At 32.4% G+C, this 23,655-nt stretch overlaps 1 protein-coding gene across 1 annotated transcript; it reads left to right on the top strand.

Annotated features, from left to right (window-relative positions):
- The first annotated feature begins 9,933 nt into the window (after positions 1-9,933).
- On the top strand, positions 9,934-22,318 carry LOC144356298 (FAS-associated death domain protein-like). Its single transcript, XM_085494483.1, has 3 exons — positions 9,934-10,026; positions 21,306-21,392; positions 22,107-22,318. The coding sequence occupies exons 1-3, from the start codon at positions 10,020-10,022 to the stop codon at positions 22,316-22,318; spliced, it is 306 nt and encodes a 101-aa protein (XP_085350609.1). The 5' UTR covers positions 9,934-10,019.
- The last annotated feature ends 1,337 nt before the right edge of the window (positions 22,319-23,655 follow it).

Genomic DNA, 23,655 nt, shown 5'->3' with positions numbered 1-23,655 from the left:
AAAAAAGTAGTATGATCTTGCTTAGACCACATGTCTTCTCTATGGTAATATTGATTATAATAGTTTGGGCAAGTTTTATTTTCACACTTGTATTTGTATGACTCAATCTGGAATATGAAAAAACAACTGGTAGGTCATAATTGTTCAATTTTATCATGACAAACCAGCAAGACTCTATGTAGCCTAGTTAACTTTACAGTTTTTATGAGATTTTTGAAGGAGACATTAAAGTGCCTGTGAAATGGTTGCTATTTTCACGCCTAAAATTATCCATTGATACATAAATATTATTATTTTTTATGTTTCTAAGCATGAATTATTTTTTTAAGTGAAAAAATGTGTTTTAAACTCAATCTACGGCAACTTTATTTTTGTATATTTTAAAACGAGGCTCCTCATTAGCTCCTTATTTGCATACAGAAATTCCCCTTGTGACGTTAGAAGGGGAAGTCGCATGGCAGCTTGCATTGCCGATACGTGTAAATAACTTAAGGCAAATTTCTTGTGCAGTTTTCTCGTCTTTGACTAAATTTTCACTTATGTACTTGTTCGTCGAGGAGAAATGGACCATAATGAACACATAGTATAAATTTTTGTTGCATGGGGTTGAGTTAGATGCGAAATATGTCCGTTCTGGTGTAGCTGGTCACCGTGATCGTCACCGGCGCACGTTTGTAAACTGTTGCTGGACAAAATAGAATTTGACGTCGGAATTATCTTGTTATTTAGCAGGTTACTAGGCACGTCACTACACTGTTGTATTTCATCGATCATCTGAGTAAAACTTTCGAAATTAAAATAAAAGAGAACATATTTTGACATTCTAAACATCAGACTATAGTGATCACTATAAAATAATTAAAAAAAAGACAAATCACAGTTACTAAATAAATGACAGCCGCGTGGAAATTAATTGAAATTTTGTTGAAATAGGTGAACACGTCGGGTCACGACGAAGGCAAGTGCGTTAAAAGTGGCGTTTAATTGGATAACAAAAATAATCGAGATCGTCACACATACAGATAAATTCAGAGTGGATTCGAGTTAGCGTGATCCATGGCGTGATTGTCATAATTAAAACATCATATATTAAAACTTTATTTGGTGGAAACGTATTGACCAAGCCCGAATTCTTATTTCATAAATTATTACGCAGATCAAGCTGCAAGCATGGAGGTAAAAAAAGAACAGAGGTGTGAATTCGACATTCAACACCAATCACCAAACAATTCAGAAACTTTTAGCCTTCGAAAATGAAAACAATTAGCAGTTTGTAAGGGCTGTGTAATTTCCTGTTTGTCCGACGCTTCGTTTTCGTGTCACTGTCAAAATTCAAAATTATTGCTACCTTTTACTTAACAGGGACTAAATGGTCTCTATAAAACGATTACCAGGATCGCAAAAAAAGTCAACTTATTTGAAACACTTGCCGGACGTCTCTCTCTCTTCTGAAATCCGCCTCGGTGATCATGGTCCGGAATCTATTTCTCTCAAAAAATAAAATAGACAAAAAAAAAAGAAAAAAAAAACGCCGACCGAAAAATGTATATCGTTTAAAAGTATACTGCATGATCAGTGTTATTACGGCTCAGGGGTATGACTTCCTCTCACATTTTGGCATTTGGTGGCGCACTTTCGGCGAGAGCCGGAAATCCGGAAACAGTCGATCGTTTCAGGATAGGTGGGCGTGGCTACAACACAAGAAATATCCCAAATTTACTTGGATACGAGTAATCATTTTCGGCAAAAAAATCAATAACTGCCCATTTCAGTGGGACACAGATCTAAAATGGGCAACGTGAGGGTGGGCATTGGACAGGCACTTTAATTATTGGATTTATGCGATAAAATTAATCACTACAATATGACTTCAGAAAAACAAGGTGCTTATTAAGTTGCTCTGGACTATAAAAGCAACAAATAAATAGCCTGCTGCTGAATTTGGTGCTAAGAAACATACATGGTGTCCTTGAAACATGTATTTATTGAGGGCAACTCTGAACAGATGACTGCAAAAAATAGGTTTCTGAGTGACATGCAATAAAACACACACATGGTGTGTTATCAGAAAAGAATTCCATTCGGGGCTATAGTACCATTGTAAAAATTTGGAGAGTCAAGAACTATTTATATGCAAGATGTTAAAGGAATTTTTGATATTGGCATATCAAAATCCTTTATCGGGAATGAACATGTTCTGTATTCACCAAAATCCAACATTGATATGTTTCTAGACAAACAAACTTGAAACAAAAAAGAAACCATTCGATCTAAACAACCAGTGACCTTGAAAATCTAGTTGTATTGCAATTGCATTTTTGAGTGAGAAAAATTTGAGGCCAAAATTGATGGATATATGCCCAATCTTCTATGATTTTTTGATAAAATCATTAATTCAGTCGAGTGGTTAGATAAGTTATTTATTAGATGCACAGGAAACCAAAATTTTGGATGTATATCACTCAGGTGATGAAAAATTGGTGATAATAGCCAAGGGGGTGAGGAATTGCATTTCAAATGTACAATGTACATGTATACTGTATCTTTAAATTATTCATTTCAGACGCCATTTTGTTGGACTGTTACATTTCCACAGTGACATCTTCTGTAATATATGATATTCTCAGTTCAAAAAGATCGACTTGTCAAATACAAAAATTAATTATGCTTAGCTTGAGAAAGATAAATAAAAACTTTGCAAACTCACCTAACAACTTTAGAATGTTTGGCACCAAACTATGTATATAATGCCGTAAAATCTGTTTATTGCACAGTTTTACGTACAACTTTATTTCTGTCTTTCTCAATTACATGAATGAACTTTACACACAATAAGAAACACTGTAATTTTCAGAAATTATAACTAAGATAATTAATGTAAAAAGTTCCAAAGTGTTTTACTTATTGTATAATCATTTAATTTTGCTGAAAGAATGATCAGTGAAAATGTAATTCAGCGAATATACCTTTTTCTCCTATATTTTACATTCAACTCATCAAAAATCAATGAAAATAAACTCCATAGAAAATATATTCAAAAAGTCTTTCCAGTGAAAAATTATTCCAGCTAAAATAAAGTATGTTACCCGGTATGCAAGAACTTGAGACCATGGATGCACTTAATGGTACAAATACAGTACATGTGTCTCTTTGACAGTTGCTCCACTAATAGAGTAAATATGGTACTACAGTATTTATCCGGGTAAGAGCCCAGGGTCTTGAACATAGAAAATTGACAAAAAGAAGGGGTGGGCGTTTGTCCGGATATCCCCGGCAAAAAAATGAAAGATCGCAAAAATTGGCAACACGCAGATCGAACTGCGACAGGGAGTAAAACGGCAAATAAAAACATGCAACAAAAATAAATAAACAATATGTAACATTGGAAGTGTAACAAGAAATAATGTATTGCTTAGAATGTGACAAATAAACCAGAAATAATAAAAATCTACAGTGAAGATTCATTAGAATTAGAATATCCCCGTCGACAAACACGCAGCCCCATACGCGTGAATTATTTCCGGTTTTGACAAATATGGCCGACTGGCGGTCCATTTTTAATGCCAAAATTCAGCCAAATTGGGTCCTTTCGTGTCCATTGTTATTTCTCTGGCAGCCATTTTAATTGTTAATCATGGCTTTTGTCTGTCCATTGATATTTCTCAGAGATGCCTTGACTGATTTCAATGATACTAGGGACAAAGACACAGTGAGGAGTTGTACATATTCACATGGATTTATTTCCTGATTTGATCAAATATGGCTGCCTGGCGGCAAACACCTGTAAAATCCATTTTTTGGTGTGTCCATCATCATTTCACGCAGATGCGTGGACCGATTTTGCTGAGACTAGGTATAAAGACAGAGTGACCACTGGTACAGATGCACATTGATTAATTTTTTCAAAGAATCAATTAATGAGCTCATTTGCATATTTAATTATTAATTTGAATCCTTGTTAATATCTTGTGAACTAATAGTCCAAATGAGATAAACTTGATTTGTCAATATAAGATATATGCTATGCATTATTGAATTTCAGCTTAATTAACAAGCTCATTTGCATATTTAATTAATTAATTTTTCTTAAGGTAGCGAGAGGGGAAAAACTAGAAAAAAAAACTTTTTTCTAAAAATCCCGGATTATGAAATCTTATATTGTGTACTTTCTTTATCTTTGGTCCGAATTTACAGTGCGCGATGCATTTGTTGAGTAATTTCAATTTATTCCCGGAAACTTAGTTGTAGGTGAATATGTCCTTCCTGCATTTACATATCATGAGACTATTATTTGTGTTGAAAATTACGATTTTCACATTTCTTTATTAATTGATGAAATGCACTATAAACTTTCATGTGATAAAGTCAACATAACATAGAATGTCATGTAAGTTGGTTAAAATGTAGATTTTCTGAAGGGAAGCAAGGCAGCCTCAGTAGTGTTTTCCAAAATCAATAACACAGGTTTAATCTGTGTGCCTATAAGTTTCAAAGATAAACTCAAGACAAAGCAATGTTAGGATGTGTTATCAGTAGCTATCTGACACACAATGAGTGTTTCCAAACATTTGAGTGGTTTGTCTTTGCCCCTGTTTGTTTCACAGATTAGTCATTTGCATATGAATGTGTCAGACACAAGGTCACACAGCCACTGAAAAAAAATCATTGATTTTGGTGTTTTCATATGCTGAATTTATCCAATTATAGCTATCCCATTCCTTTATTTTTTTGGTTTCCAATAGCCTTACACATTTGGATGTTCCTACACATGTTAAAGCAGACCTTGATGGGAAAACAAATTGATTGTGCCGATAAACAAGCTTGAAAATCTTTGCTGTTACTTCATGGACGTTTTCTAGGAGTTTATGTTTTTCAAAATAACAAAAAATAACGTATACTTATTGTCGTCGGATTAACACAAAATTTTCACAGCTTTAAGGTGACAGTGAGAGGAACTTGAATGTGTCCAGACAAACTATTTCATCGATTATTTACCAACGAGTTGTGGTTTGAGTTGGGGGCAATGCGACTAAAACAGTAATTGAAATTCAGCACACTATTTTTTAAAACGCGTTGCTTGCATAAAACTGACCAGACACATTCAATTTACTAGACTATTGAACAACTAGGAAAAGTGAAAAAAATACTTCTTATCGCCAGCATAAATGCGTAATTATTTTTTTTACAGAAAAAGTAATTTTTCACCTTTGATTAAGTAACGGGTCATAGAATGCAGATACGGGCATGGCAAACACACTTTTGCAAAGCTTGAAGTCTGGCGATTTTAAAAATATATACTTTCCTGGGTCAATTTGTAGTCATTTGGTCACAATTAGAAGATGAAAACAAGTAAGCAAATAATAGTCCCGCTACCTTAATATCTTGTGAACTAATTGTCCGATAATTGTAAGTTTCTATAAAAAGACAAAGTCAGCCAGTTTAAAAGTTAAGTTATGCCCAGCCTGTACTGTAAGAATATCTCTGTTTATTGATTATTATTGATTACATATAATCATTAACTAGAGTATGTAGCAACGTTATCAGTTTAACATTAGTTACAATCACTTAAAAAATACAGCCTACACTTGCAGCCACATATCTCAATCTGAACAGTGTATGTGCCAGCACCGTGTTGTCCACATCTTATGCTGATCTACCATCTTAACATGTTACCACAATTCTGTAAGTTAATTCATCTTGTTTTTGTAGTACAATTATAAACTTCTCCTGCACAATGTAAAACTTGTTTTGATATTTTAAAATCACTTTGTTTAAACACAGATGTTTTTGTTCTAAATGTGTTTCTAATGTACATACGAGTTAGCATTTTAAAACTGAAAATGATTTCTATTCTAGCATTTCTGCCAATCGGAAACACGATCTAATCAAACTTTACACACATGTATCTCTATATATAGCAATGATTTAAAGTGGCTGACTGTTTTCTGTTTTGTTTATTACATGACAGAGATTGTGTCAAGTCAATGACATGTTGAAACAAAAATGAATTTTAAAAGTTACATGATTTCATCAATAGGGTTTGTTTTAAATGATTACATTATGTGAATAATTATTCATGAAGATATTATTTATATCTGGTGTGGCATTAAAATTTAATGAATTGAACCCTTGTGTCAGGAAAATGAAACTTAGATAAAATGCCAATTGTATCAATGCATGTTGCTTTCTAAGTTTGTAAAAAATGAGTACCGTAAAATCTGTATTAGAAGCCGCATCCCTAATAGAAGTCGCACCTATTCTTTTTGACTATTTGAGAATCAAAAATTCATCATTTCTCATATGTGTAGATGCTCTAATAAAAGCCACATCTCCTCTGTTGCATTGTACCATTTATTGTACCATAATACTTCACATGAGAATTACACTTTATAATTGTTAAAAATATTTGGGAATTGTTTATAACTGGTGAGATTGGGTAAAAACGCATCGGGAAAACAAGACAAGGTGAATAATGGCAGGCATGATGATGAAACACACAACCTCAGGCACTAGACTAATTATATAGCATACCATTCGTCATTGGTCCCAGGGAATAAACTGTTGCATACCTAAAACAACAGCTGTTGTCAGACAGGTGATATAGACCACAGTCCCTCTATCCCCGGTCTGGAAACGACTAGCGTTCTTTTGTCTCAAACCGCAGTGCGGGTAAACAAACCGTTCACACGCGGGCGGAGGGAGTCAGGAAGTCAGACAGTTAAAAAGTTACCGTCATGCAAAGCGATACCTCATTGTATGACTTCACTTTGACTTCAAATTCGGGCAACCACAACGAAAACAAACATGTAAACAAAATTATCACTATGAAATTTGGGTTTTTTGAACCCTGATACGCATCACCACCAGCCTACCAACTCATAAACATCCAGTTCCTGCAATTCAAAGATTAATATCGGGAATTATGTTCATTTTCTCGTTTTAATAGGGAAAAAACTTCGCGTGCCAACATGCTGACATCGCTAAACAAATCTTGTCAAAATGGCGTCATTCATGTTAACGCAGTCGATCGAAAAACCTGTGATATTTCTGATTATTGGGGGTTATAACATTTCAAGTGAACTATACAACAACTAATGACTTTATTCTATGCAAAAGTATATAACAATGCTTCAATGTTTGTATATAAATGATTTTTTTAGCACAGAATTGAGTACATTGTCATTTCAAAACGTCGCCATTTGCATTTACGATCTAAAAAGCATCCATAAAAGTCGCTCAATTTAACATTAATAAAATGCGGTGTGACAAATAACAAATCAGCCCACCAATTTTTAGTGATATGTTTTGATCATAAAATGTCAAAATCGAAGACAAATATTGGTTTTGCGCCGAGAAGTATGGTAAATAAAATTGAGTTAATTTCAATCACCCCAAAATCAAAAACGACAAATATTTGGGTAAAGGTATGAACATTTGTTGCGAAAATGTGTTGCTGCTGGTAAAATAGATGAATTAAAGAACTACTCGCCGGCTAAAATATGACCTTATACAGATATCCTGATTAACAAATTATGTGAAAAAGTACGAATTCTGGAATAAACAACTAAGTTGTAAAAAAAATACATAATACTGACGATTTCAAATCACGTACTGATCACGTGACAATGCTTTGCCCTCACCCGCAATGCGCCTTTGCCAGGGAAGGAGACCAATTCACACCTAATACAATGACCGTTTCTAGACCGGGGATAGAGGGACTGTGTATAGACAGACTGTGGTCAAACTGACAAATGTAATGCTTTTATTGTTTAGTTTACAGCTTTCAGTTAATAATTAACTAAAGTCAAAAAGTACAAACTGAGTCCTAAACAGCTCAGTCGTGTTTGATCAATACCAGCAGTACCCGGCCATATATCCAGACTGCAACGGCTAAGAGTGACACCTTGCCAGCTTCAGAGTGAAGATACATATCTCAGGTAATATCTACTAAGTGGTGACTATAAGTTGTCATTATCAGACGAGTTAATTAAACGTAGCTGTGGTGTGAGTTATCTACCAGAATTCTAATTAGCCTTAGTATGCACATTTTAAAATTATATGAACAAATTATCTATCCAAGTCCGTCACTGCAGGATCGTCTTGGTCATGGAAGGTAGTACCCGATGAACCGGTGCAAAAATTTTAACTTTTGAAAAAAGGGGAGGTGCTTATGACCAATAAACTATGGTACAAAATATGGCAAATGATTAGTGAGATGTCCCATGATGCTATATAGTTGCTATTTTGAACAAAATGTCCTTAAGTAATTTTGGGAAAACTAAAATCCCTGTAATTATTCTACATTGTATGTTGACATTAATCATATAAATGATAAAACTATCCTGACAATGACCAGTAAGCATTGAATTTGTTCCATATGCCAGTTACAGTGTGACCTATGACCTATCATATGGCGAGGCAATGCTCAAAATTAAATCTAAGGTGTACACAGACTACCAACTCATATCCTGTGGCTACCATTTTTTAAATTTAGTGAGCTCAACCAAATTAATTGCTAGTCTCAGATTGAATATAGTTAAATAACAGGAACTTATAATTTTGTCTGTACCTGTATCTCAAATCATTTCTAGGCAGATTATATTCTGATGTAGTTTGAATTTACCCAAAATATTGACTGAGTGATAAATGCCTTTGGAATATTTATTAAATATTAAATGTCACCCAATCTTTCAGATTTTGAATACATGTGGGGAATAAACTGACAAATGCACTGCTTTTATTATTTAGTTTACAGCTTTCAATTAAAATTAACTAAAGACAAGAAGTACAAACTGAGTCCTAAGCAGCTCAGTGGTGTTTTCAATACCAGCAGTACTGGATCATATATCCAGACAGGGTAAAGTTACACCTTGCCTACTCCAGAGTGAAGATGCATATCTCAGGTAATATCTACAAAGTTGTGACTATAAGTTGAAATTATCAGACGAGTTAATTAACTGTAGCTGTGGTGCGAGTGTTTACTTATGTTCATGTTATGGGATCTCGGCACGTGCTAAAATTTGTAATCCTTCATGTTTGGAGCAGGAAAGTTGTGTTCATGTTAGTCGGGACCCACTCGGTCTGTGCCGAAATCATGCCCTCAGTCTTTATTCTGTTATTTGACCAAAACGTGGAAAATGATATGGTAATAATAATTGCTATATTGAAATTATATCCATTTGCTGTTATTACAAGCCAATGTGCACATGAATGGCAAAGAAGATTTAAAAAAAAACTATTATTTTTTCACAATCTAACACCCCATCGATGCAAAACTAATGATATGTATTTCACTCATTTGGATGTAATATTCTTTATAATACCAGATGTCCAGTAGTCAGACACGACACGAGTTGTTTATTACTACGTGAACATAACTTAGAAGAGCCCCAAATCAAATACAATGAATGCTTATATACCCTCGTGGGAATTCTGAATTTGAGCGGGGAAACTTTTATACAAATATACAATTTGTATTTAGTTAATACAAATGCTGTGGTGTTGCGTCACACGTGTTCAAGGTCTTTTCCCTTTTGTTACATTTAAGCTTAGGCAGTATAACTGATGCACAATGTATATAGCAGTATAATAATTGATGCCATATCAGTAATAATATTAAACCTATCCATATCTATTTCCGACACACACCATGACATTAGGTGTAGTAGCCACTTTCTTGATGAACTCAAATTATAACTAGTTTTCAGCTCTTTTGTCAGTGATCTGTGCTGCACCATAGCGAAGGCAGTGATGCACCACTTGTTTGATTTCCACCCCCCCCCCTTCCCCATTTGAAATTCAAGTCTTAGTGTAATTCTGTGTAGAGGGGCAATCTTCATGGAAATTTATAGATTTACATATTTTAGCATCATCTGCATGTTTTATTTTGTGTAACTAACAGCAAATCATTAATGTACACCAGAAATAGGAGTGGTCCTAAAATAGAACCCTGATGAAATCCAGAAATTGCAGAAAGCCATTCTGTGCAGTTGTCTGGTGACTTAGGAAACTGGAAAACCATGGAAGGTAGGTTACCTTGAAAATCATACAGATGAAGTTAGTGAATTAACAGACATTGGGTCACTGTCAAAAAATTAAAACAAAGTAATTTATATCAGTTTGGCAATCATTTTCCTATTCACTTCATTGAAAAAGTTGTGTTGCATAGAATCAATTAAAGATTTTACATGCTCTTAAATGTTAATAAATATACCTTTCCAAAGCCTAACTTATGGCAGACAAACTTGAAAAATAGGCCTGTAGTTTCCAATAAGACTTTGGTCAGCGTTTTTAAGAACTGGGACAACATTATATTGTTTCTATACAGTTTGAAATACAGAAGAGTTAACAGATAGATTTAATAAAACAGAGGTTTTGTTCCATTGCACATTATTTAAGAATCCAGCCTGGCAGTAGCTTTGAATACATTAATGGTATTAGGAACCAGTCTGATATGGACGACTGAAATATTTATACCTATAACCATGGTTGTCATTAATGTATCAATGCAGGTTCATGGGCACTTCATTAGTGAATTTATTTTATTGTCTTTGTCATTACTATCCAATTTTATTAGCTCCGCTGTTGACTTAGCAGTCCCAACTCATCCAAATATACAACAGTTCCAGAAAAAAGCTCAGTTCACTGACTTGTAACACTTAATTCATAACTAACATCTACTTCATTTATATTATACAGCTACCACCTCATCCAAGGATACAACAGTTACTAAAGAGAGGTTCAATGACATGCTTGTAACACTTAATTTATAACTAACATCTACTTCATTTATATTATACAACTACCACCTCATCCAAGGATACAACAGTTACTAAAGAGAGGTTCAATGACATGCTTGTAACACTTAATTCATAACTAACATCTACTTCATTTATATTATACAGCTTCCACCTCATCCAAGGATACAACAGTTACTAAAGAGAGGTTCAATGATATGCTTGTAACACTTAATTTATAACTAACATGTACTTCATTTATATTGTACAGCTACCACCTCATCCAAGGATACAACAGTTACTAAAGAGAGGTTCAATGACATGCTTGTAACATTTAATTTATAACTAACATCTACTTCATTTATATTATACAGCTACCACCTCATCCAAGGATACAACAGTTACTAAAGAGAGGTTCAATGACATGCTTGTAACACTTAATTTATAACTAACATCTACTTCATTTATATTATACAGCTACCACCTCATACAAGGATACAACAGTTACTAAAGAAAGGTTCAATGACATGCTTGTAACACTTAATTCATAACTAACATCTACTTCATTTATATTATACAGCTACCACCTCATACAATGATGCAACAGTTACTTATGAGATGTTCAATGACATGCCTTTAACACTTAATTTATAACTAACATCTACTTCATTTATATTATACAGCTACTACCTCATCCAAGGATGCAACAGTTACTAAAGAGAAGTTCAATGACATGCTTGTAACACTTAATTCATAACTAACATCTACTTCATTTATATTATACAGCTACCACCTCATCCAAGGATACAACAGTTACTAAAGAGAGGTTCAATGCCATTCTTGTAACACTTAATTTATAACTAACATCTACTTCATTTATATTATACAGCTACCACCTCATCCAAGGATACGACAGTTACTAAAGAGAGGTTCAATGACATGCTTGTAACACTTAATTCATAACTAACATCTACTTCATTTATATTATACAGCTACCACCTCATACAATGATGCAACAGTTACTTATGAGAGGTTCACTGACATGCTTGTAACACTTAATTTATAACTAACATCTACTTCATTTATATTATACAGCTACCACCTCATCCAAAGATACAACAGTTACTAAAGAGAGGTTCATTGACATGCTTGTTACACTTAATTTATAACTAACATCTACTTCATTTATATTATACAGCTACCACCTCATCCAAGGATACAACAGTTACTAAAGAGAGGTTCAATGCCATGCTTGTAACACTTAATTTATAACTAACATCTACTTCATTTATATTATACAGCTACCACCTCATCCAAGGATACGACAGTTACTAAAGAGAGGTTCAATGACATGCTTGTAACACTTAATTCATAACTAACATCTACTTCATTTATATTATACAGCTACCACCTCATACAATGATGCAACAGTTACTTATGAGAGGTTCACTGACATGCTTGTAACACTTAATTTATAACTAACATCTACTTCATTTATATTATACAGCTACCACCTCATCCAAAGATACAACAGTTACTAAAGAGAGGTTCATTGACATGCTTGTTACACTTAATTTATAACTAACATCTACTTCATTTATATTATACAGCTACCACCTCATCCAAGGATACAACAGTTACTAAAGAGAGGTTCAATGCCATGCTTGTAACACTTAATTTATAACTAACATCTACTTCATTTATATTATACAGCTACCACCTCATACAATGATGCAACAGTTACTAAAGAGAGGTTCAATGCCATGCTTGTAACACTTAATTTATAACTAACATCTACTTCATTTATATTATACAGCTACCACCTCATACAATGATGCAACAGTTACTTATGAGAGGTTCACTGACATGCTTGTAACACTTAATTTATAACTAACATCTACTTCATTTATATTATACAGCTACCACCTCATCCAAGGATACAACAGTTACTAAAGAGAGGTTCAATGACATGCTTGTAACACTTAATTTATAACTCACATCTACTTTATTTATATCATACAGCTAGCACTTCTTCCAATGATGCAACAGTTACTTATGAGAGGTTCAATGACATGCTTGTAACACTTAATTTATAACTCACATCTACTTCATTTATATTATACAGCTACCACCTCATCCATTGATACAACAGTTACTAAAGAGAGGTTCAATGACATGCTTGTAACACTTAATTTATAACTAACATCCACTTCATTTATATTATACAACTACCACCTCATCCAAAGATACAACAGTTACTAAAGAGAGGTTCAATGACATGCTTGTAACACTTAATTTATAACTCACATCTACTTCATTTATATTATACAGCTACCACCTCATCCATTGATACAACAGTTACTAAAGAGAGGTTCAATGACATGCTTGTAACACTTAATTTATAACTAACATCCACTTCATTTATATTATACAACTACCACCTCATCCAAAGATACAACAGTTACTAAAGAGAGGTTCAATGACATGCTTGTAACACTTAATTTATAACTCACATCTACTTTATTTATATCATACAGCTAGCACTTCTTCCAATGATGCAACAGTTACTTATGAGAGGTTCAATGACATGCTTGTAACACTTAATTTATAACTAACATCTACTTTATTTATATTATACAGCTACCACCTCATCCAATGATGCAACAGTTACTTATGAGAGGTTCAATGACATGCTTGTAACACTTAATTTATAACTAACATCTACTTTATTTATATTATACAGCTACCACCTCATCCAATGATGCAACAGTTACTAAAGAGAGGTTCACTGACATGCTTGTTACACTTAATTTATAACTAACATCCACTTCATTTATATTATACAACTACCACCTCATCCAAAGATACAACAGTTACTAAAGAGAGGTTCAATGACATGCTTGTAACACTTAATTTATAACTAACATCTACTTCATTTATATTATACAGCTACCACCTCATCCAAGGATACAACAGTTACTAAAGAGAGGTTCAATGACATGCTTGTAACACTTAATTCATAACTAACATCTACTTCATTTATATTATACAGCTACCACCTCATCCAAGGATACAACAGTTACTAAAGAGAGGTTCAATGACATGCTTGTAACACTTAATTTATAACTCACATCTACTTCATTTATATTATACAGCTACCACCTCATCCAAAGATACAACAGTTACTAAAGAGAGGTTCAATGACATGCTTGTAACATTTAATTTATAACTAACATCTACTTTATTTATATTATACAGCTACCACCTCATCCAAAGATACAACAGTTACTAAAGAGAGGTTCAATGACATGCTTGTAACACTTAATTTATAACTCACATCTACTTTATTTATATCATACAGCTAGCACTTCTTCCAATGATGCAACAGTTACTTATGAGAGGTTCAATGACATGCTTGTAACACTTAATTTATAACTAACATCTACTTTATTTATATTATACAGCTACCACCTCATCCAAGGATACAACAGTTACTAAAGAGAGGTTCACTGACATGCTTGTTACACTTAATTTATAACTAACATCCACTTCATTTATATTATACAACTACCACCTCATCCAAAGATACAACAGTTACTAAAGAGAGGTTCAATGACATGCTTGTAACACTTAATTTATAACTAACATCTACTTCATTTATATTATACAGCTACCACCTTATCCAAGGATACAACAGTTACTAAAGAGAGGTTCAATGACATGCTTGTAACACTTAATTTATAACTCACATCTACTTCATTTATATTATACAGCTACCACCTCATCCAAGGATACAACAGTTACTAAAGAGAGGTTCAATGACATGCTTGTAACACTTAATTTATAACTCACATCTACTTCATTTATATTATACAGCTACCACCTCATCCAAGGATACAACAGTTACTAAAGAGAGGTTCAATGACATGCTTGTAACACTTAATTTATAACTAACATCTACTTCATTTATATTATACAGCTACCACCTCATCCAAGGATACAACAGTTACTAAAGAGAGGTTCAATGACATGCTTGTAACACTTAATTTATAACTAACATCTACTTCATTTATATTATACAGCTACCACCTCATCCAAGGATACAACAGTTACTAAAGAGAGGTTCAATGACATGCTTGTTACACTTAATTTATAACTAACATCCACTTCATTTATATTATACAACTACCACCTCATCCAAAGATACAACAGTTACTTATGAGAGGTTCAATGACATGCTTGTAACACTTAATTTATAACTAACATCTACTTCATTTATATTATACAGCTACCACCTCATCCAAGGATACAACAGTTACTAAAGAGAGGTTCAATGACATGCTTGTAACACTTAATTTATAACTAACATCTACTTCATTTATATTATACAGCTACCACCTCATCCAAGGATACAACAGTTACTAAAGAGAGGTTCAATGCCATGCTTGTAACACTTAATTTATAACTAACATCTACTTCATTTATATTATACAGCTACCACCTCATACAATGATGCAACAGTTACTAAAGAGAGGTTCAATGCCATGCTTGTAACACTTAATTTATAACTAACATCTACTTCATTTATATTATACAGCTACCACCTCATACAATGATGCAACAGTTACTTATGAGAGGTTCATTGACATGCTTGTTACACTTAATTTATAACTAACATCCACTTCATTTATATTATACAACTACCACCTCATCCAAAGATACAACAGTTACTAAAGAGAGGTTCAATGACATGCTTGTAACACTTAATTCATAACTAACATCTACTTCATTTATATTATACAACTACCACCTCATCCAAAGATACAACAGTTACTAAAGAGAGGTTCAATGACATGCTTGTAACACTTAATTTATAACTAACATCTACTTCATTTATATTATACAGCTACCACCTCATCCAAGGATACAACAGTTACTAAAGAGAGGTTCAATGACATGCTTGTAACACTTAATTTATAACTCACATCTACTTTATTTATATCATACAGCTAGCACTTCTTCCAATGATGCAACAGTTACTTATGAGAGGTTCAATGACATGCTTGTAACACTTAATTTATAACTAACATCTACTTTATTTATATTATACAGCTACCACCTCATCCAAGGATACAACAGTTACTAAAGAGAGGTTCACTGACATGCTTGTTACACTTAATTTATAACTAACATCCACTTCATTTATATTATACAACTACCACCTCATCCAAAGATACAACAGTTACTAAAGAGAGGTTCAATGACATGCTTGTAACACTTAATTTATAACTAACATCTACTTCATTTATATTATACAGCTACCACCTCATCCAAGGATACAACAGTTACTAAAGAGAGGTTCAATGACATGCTTGTAACACTTAATTTATAACTCACATCTACTTCATTTATATTATACAGCTACCACCTCATCCAAGGATACAACAGTTACTAAAGAGAGGTTCAATGACATGCTTGTAACACTTAATTTATAACTCACATCTACTTCATTTATATTATACAGCTACCACCTCATCCAAGGATACAACAGTTACTAAAGAGAGGTTCAATGACATGCTTGTAACACTTAATTTATAACTAACATCTACTTCATTTATATTATACAGCTACCACCTCATCCAAGGATACAACAGTTACTAAAGAGAGGTTCAATGACATGCTTGTAACACTTAATTTATAACTAACATCTACTTCATTTATATTATACAGCTACCACCTCATCCAAGGATACAACAGTTACTAAAGAGAGGTTCAATGACATGCTTGTTACACTTAATTTATAACTAACATCCACTTCATTTATATTATACAACTACCACCTCATCCAAAGATACAACAGTTACTTATGAGAGGTTCAATGACATGCTTGTAACACTTAATTTATAACTAACATCTACTTCATTTATATTATACAGCTACCACCTCATCCAAGGATACAACAGTTACTAAAGAGAGGTTCAATGACATGCTTGTAACACTTAATTTATAACTAACATCTACTTCATTTATATTATACAGCTACCACCTCATCCAAGGATACAACAGTTACTAAAGAGAGGTTCAATGCCATGCTTGTAACACTTAATTTATAACTAACATCTACTTCATTTATATTATACAGCTACCACCTCATACAATGATGCAACAGTTACTAAAGAGAGGTTCAATGCCATGCTTGTAACACTTAATTTATAACTAACATCTACTTCATTTATATTATACAGCTACCACCTCATACAATAATGCAACAGTTACTTATGAGAGGTTCATTGACATGCTTGTTACACTTAATTTATAACTAACATCCACTTCATTTATATTATACAACTACCACCTCATCCAAAGATACAACAGTTACTAAAGAGAGGTTCAATGACATGCTTGTAACACTTAATTCATAACTAACATCTACTTCATTTATATTATACAACTACCACCTCATCCAAAGATACAACAGTTACTAAAGAGAGGTTCAATGACATGCTTGTAACACTTAATTTATAACTCACATCTACTTTATTTATATCATACAGCTAGCACTTCTTCCAATGATGCAACAGTTACTTATGAGAGGTTCAATGACATGCTTGTAACACTTAATTTATAACTAACATCTACTTTATTTATATTATACAGCTACCACCTCATCCAATGATGCAACAGTTACTAAAGAGAGGTTCACTGACATGCTTGTTACACTTAATTTATAACTAACATCCACTTCATTTATATTATACAACTACCACCTCATCCAAAGATACAACAGTTACTAAAGAGAGGTTCAATGACATGCTTGTAACACTTAATTTATAACTAACATCTACTTCATTTATATTATACAGCTACCACCTCATCCAAGGATACAACAGTTACTAAAGAGAGGTTCAATGACATGCTTGTAACACTTAATTTATAACTCACATCTACTTCATTTATATTATACAGCTACCACCTCATCCAAAGATACAACAGTTACTAAAGAGAGGTTCAATGACATGCTTGTAACATTTAATTTATAACTAACATCTACTTTATTTATATTATACAGCTACCACCTCATCCAAAGATACAACAGTTACTAAAGAGAGGTTCAATGACATGCTTGTAACACTTAATTTATAACTCACATCTACTTCATTTATATTATACAGCTACCACCTCATCCAAGGATACAACAGTTACTAAAGAGAGGTTCAATGACATGCTTGTAACACTTAATTTATAACTCACATCTACTTTATTTATATCATACAGCTAGCACTTCTTCCAATGATGCAACAGTTACTTATGAGAGGTTCAATGACATGCTTGTAACACTTAATTTATAACTAACATCTACTTTATTTATATTATACAGCTACCACCTCATCCAAGGATACAACAGTTACTAAAGAGAGGTTCACTGACATGCTTGTTACACTTAATTTATAACTAACATCCACTTCATTTATATTATACAACTACCACCTCATCCAAAGATACAACAGTTACTAAAGAGAGGTTCAATGACATGCTTGTAACACTTAATTTATAAGTAACATCTACTTCATTTATATTATACAGCTACCACCTCATCCAAGGATACAACAGTTACTAAAGAGAGGTTCAATGACATGCTTGTAACACTTAATTTATAACTCACATCTACTTCATTTATATTATACAGCTACCACCTCATCCAAGGATACAACAGTTACTAAAGAGAGGTTCAATGACATGCTTGTAACACTTAATTTATAACTCACATCTACTTCATTTATATTATACAGCTACCACCTCATCCAAGGATACAACAGTTACTAAAGAGAGGTTCAATGACATGCTTGTAACACTTAATTTATAACTAACATCTACTTCATTTATATTATACAGCTACCACCTCATCCAAGGATACAACAGTTACTAAAGAGAGGTTCAATGACATGCTTGTAACACTTAATTTATAACTAACATCTACTTCATTTATATTATACAGCTACCACCTCATCCAAGGATACAACAGTTACTAAAGAGAGGTTCAATGACATGCTTGTAACACTTAATTTATAACTCACATCTACTTTATTTATATCATACAGCTAGCACTTCTTCCAATGATGCAACAGTTACTAAAGAGAGGTTCAATGACATGCTTGTAACACTTAATTTATAACTAACATCTACTTTATTTATATTATACAGCTACCACCTCATCCAAGGATACAACAGTTACTAAAGAGAGGTTCACTGACATGCTTGTTACACTTAATTTATAACTAACATCCACTTCATTTATATTATACAACTACCACCTCATCCAAAGATACAACAGTTACTTATGAGAGGTTCAATGACATGCTTGTAACACTTAATTTATAACTAACATCTACTTCATTTATATTATACAGCTACCACCTCATCCAAGGATACAACAGTTACTAAAGAGAGGTTCAATGACATGCTTGTAACACTTAATTTATAACTCACATCTACTTCATTTATATTATACAGCTACCACCTCATCCAATGATACAACAGTTACTAAAGAGAGGTTCAATGACATGCTTGTAACATTTAATTTATAACTAACATCTACTTTATTTATATTATACAGCTACCACCTCATCCAAAGATACAACAGTTACTAAAGAGAGGTTCAATGACATGCTTGTAACACTTAATTTATAACTCACATCTACTTCATTTATATCATACAGCTAGCACTTCTTCCAATGATGCAACAGTTACTTATGAGAGGTTCAATGACATGCTTGTAACACTTAATTTATAACTAACATCTACTTTATTTATATTATACAGCTACCACCTCATCCAAGGATACAACAGTTACTAAAGAGAGGTTCACTGACATGCTTGTTACACTTAATTTATAACTAACATCCACTTCATTTATATTATACAACTACCACCTCATCCAAAGATACAACAGTTACTAAAGAGAGGTTCAATGACATGCTTGTTACACTTAATTTATAACTAACATCCACTTCATTTATATTATACAACTACCACCTCATCCAAAGATACAACAGTTACTAAAGAGAGGTTCAATGACATGCTTGTAACACTTAATTTATAACTAACATCTACTTCATTTATATTATACAGCTACCACCTCATCCAAGGATACAACAGTTACTAAAGAGAGGTTCAATGACATGCTTGTAACACTTAATTTATAACTCACATCTACTTCATTTATATTATACAGCTACCACCTCATCCAAGGATACAACAGTTACTAAAGAGAGGTTCAATGACATGCTTGTAACACTTAATTTATAACTCACATCTACTTCATTTATATTATACAGCTACCACCTCATCCAAGGATACAACAGTTACTAAAGAGAGGTTCAATGACATGCTTGTAACACTTAATTTATAACTAACATCTACTTCATTTATATTATACAGCTACCACCTCATCCAAGGATACAACAGTTACTAAAGAGAGGTTCAATGACATGCTTGTAACACTTAATTTATAACTAACATCTACTTCATTTATATTATACAGCTAGCACCTCATCCAAGGATGCAACATTCTGAAGAAAGGTTCAATGACATGCTTGTTACACTTAATTTATAACTCACATCTACTTCATTTATATTATACAGCTACCACCTCATCCAAGGATACAACAGTTACTAAAGAGAGGTTCAATGACATGCTTGTTACACTTAATTTATAACTAACATCTACTTCATTTATATTATACAGCTACCACCTCATCCAAGGATACAACAGTTACCAAAGAGAGGTTCAATGACATGCTTGTAACACTTAATTTATAACTAACATCTACTTCATTCATATTATACAGCTACCACCTCATCCAAGGATACAACAGTTACCAAAGAGAGGTTCAATGACATGCTTGTAACACTTAATTTATAACTCACATCTACTTCATTTATATTATACAGCTACCACCTCATCCAAGGATACAACAGTTACTAAAGAGAGGTTCAATGACATGCTTGTAACACTTAATTTATAACTAACATCTACTTCATTTATATTATACAGCTACCACCTCATCCAAGGATACAACAGTTACCAAAGAGAGGTTCAATGACATGCTTGTAACACTTAATTTATTACTAACATCTACTTCATTTATATTATACAGCTACCACCTCATCCAAGGATACAACAGTTACCAAAGAGAGGTTCAATGACATGCTTGTAACACTTAATTTATAACTAACATCTACTTCATTTATATTATACAGCTACCACCTCATCCAAGGATACAACAGTTACTAAAGAGAGGTTCAATGACATGCTTGTAACACTTAATTTGTAACTAACATCTACTTCATTTATATTATACAGCTACCACCTCATCCAAGGATACAACAGTTACTAAAGAGAGGTTCAATGACATGCTTGTAACACTTAATTTATAACTAACATCTACTTCATTTATATTATACAGCTACCACCTTATCCAATGATACAACAGTTACTAAAGAGAGGTTCAATGACATTCTTGTAACATTTAATTTATAACTAACATCTACTTCATTTATATTATACAGCTACCACATCATACGAGGATACAACAGTTCCTAAGGAACAGCGTTTCAATGAAATGCTTATTACTCTTCGTTCGAAAATGGGAAATGGTAAGTGTAGCAATCGTTTAATAGAAAATTCGGATTTCTTCAAGATATTATTATAGGTAATGTCAATTTTTCAAAGCTTATAAACCATTTATTGATTTGGGGAAAACAGTACTTGTACCGGTGTAAGATGCACAAATGTTTGCCTGTTTTCACATTTTAAATCACTTGTTACAAGAATGCAGCAAATTAAAGAATATATTGCCATAGAACAAGGTACAATTGAAATTCACAATTTAAACTGGTCGGCATTTAAAGATCTCTAGTCATAATTATTTGAAAACATAAATAACTTGTCATATTATTTGTCTTGTTTTGTTTTTGTCTGTTTTTTGTTATTGTAAGTAAAACATAAATCACGCATGGTTATTTGATTTTCAACAAATAACATGTATGTCAGACACTTTGATTTTATGGTGGGGTTTGTTCAATGCAGGTTAATATAACAATAATGTGAAATAACTAAATAAATGTTTACATAAATCTTACATTGTTATTTGATGTGATTTTCAACAAGGTGGTATTGATCAATACAGGTTCATATAGAATTATGAGGGAATAGGTGTTACTGTAAGGGAATTAATTTGTAAAATTTGTTGTTATAAACATTTGCATCGGGAGTGTGCGCGCTGATGTAATAAGAGAAAAACTATGATTTGACTAAGTTTGAAAGTTGATTTATAAGAATTAAAATAGCCTCGTCTTGATTTTTTACAGAGGAATTTATAAAACTGAAGCATTATTGTCATGATGTTCATATACCAAAAGGGACATTAGAGACAAAGGAAAATGCATATGACATATTTGTAAGTTTGAAAGAGCTTGGTAAAATCAGAATAGATGACACCAAATTGTTGGAAGAACTGTTGGAGAAAATTGGTAGAACAGATCTGGTGACAATTGTAGAGCAGTATCACCAAGGATGCTAGGAGGTAAATATAGTCTCTGATACTTGAACATTATGCAAATAACAAGCATATATTACAAGTCATTTTAGTTCAAGTTTAATATTTAGTAATTTTGTTCATAAATGCATACAATTGTAATAATTTAGATTACAAGATATAACCATGGGATTATGTATTGTTACTATAAAGTTTAAATTCATACACAATATTGTCTATAATTGTTTTAGCTGATAATTATATTAAATATTAACAGTCATTTTAGTTCAAGTTTAATATTTAGTAATTTTTTTCATAAATGCATGTGACTGTAATAATTTAGATTACAAGATATAACCATGGGATTATGTATTGTTACTATAAAGTTTACATTCATGCACCATATTGTCTATAATTGTTTTAGCTGATAATTATATTAAATATTAACAGTCATTTTAGTTCAAGTTTAATATTTAGTAATTTTTTTCATAAATGCATGCAACTGTAATAATTTAGATTACAAGATATAACCATGGGATTATGTATTGTTACTATAAAGTTTACATTCATACACAATATTGTCTAATTGTTTTAGCTGATAATTATATTAAATATTAACAGTCATTTTAGTTCAAGTTTAATATTTAGTAATTTTTTTCATAAATGCATGCAATTGTAATGATTTAGATGACAAGATATAACCATGGGATTATGTATTTGTTACTATAAAGTTTACATTCATACACAATATTGTCTATAATTGTTTTAGCTGATAATTATATTAAATATTAACATCTCTGAAAATCTACGATACATAAACTTGTCAGACTTGTGTACTTGGATGTAAAGGATATTTTTATAAAATATGAAAAGTCTTGATTTAGCTTTTTATTTTTCATATGATTAAACTAATAGCTTTATTTAATATTTATTCATATTTATTTATTTATATTTCAGATTTATAGAACTACATCATGCAATATGGAAAAGATGTTTGTAAATATTACGTCTCACTGCATGAATTGTATAGTGTATATTGGTTGCTATGCAACAAGACTGGGAGCTAAAACCTAAAAACTCAAACTTGTGTTGAAAAGTGGGAGAGATTATTTGGCACAAATCTAAATTTTGAATATTATTTCAAACTACCTTTCATTATTACTGATGATGTGTCACTTAGAAATTTTCAATACAGACTGATTAATAGAATTACCACTACAAACAGGTTTTTAAAAATATGTAATATAGTTGATACTGATAAATGTACTTTTTGTAACAATTTTCTTGAAACACAGCTTCATTTGTTTTATAATTTTATGCATGTCTCCTCAGTGCATCGTGATCTTGAATTGGCCTTGTCAATAATTGTAATATTTCGGTAA

This window comes from Saccoglossus kowalevskii, chromosome 20 (genome assembly GCF_978046115.1).
Source record: "Saccoglossus kowalevskii chromosome 20, keSacKowa6.1, whole genome shotgun sequence".
NCBI lineage: Eukaryota > Metazoa > Hemichordata > Enteropneusta > Harrimaniidae > Saccoglossus > Saccoglossus kowalevskii.
The sequence above is the reverse complement of the archived record's forward strand: the minus strand, read 5'-3'. Positions and strand labels throughout refer to the sequence as shown.

Excerpts from the sequence above, each read along its gene's own strand:
- LOC144356298 (XM_085494483.1), top strand. Across the intron at positions 21,393-22,106 it reads TCGTTCGAAAATGGGAAATG|AGGAATTTATAAAACTGAAG; the intron begins GTAAGTGTAGCA and ends GATTTTTTACAG.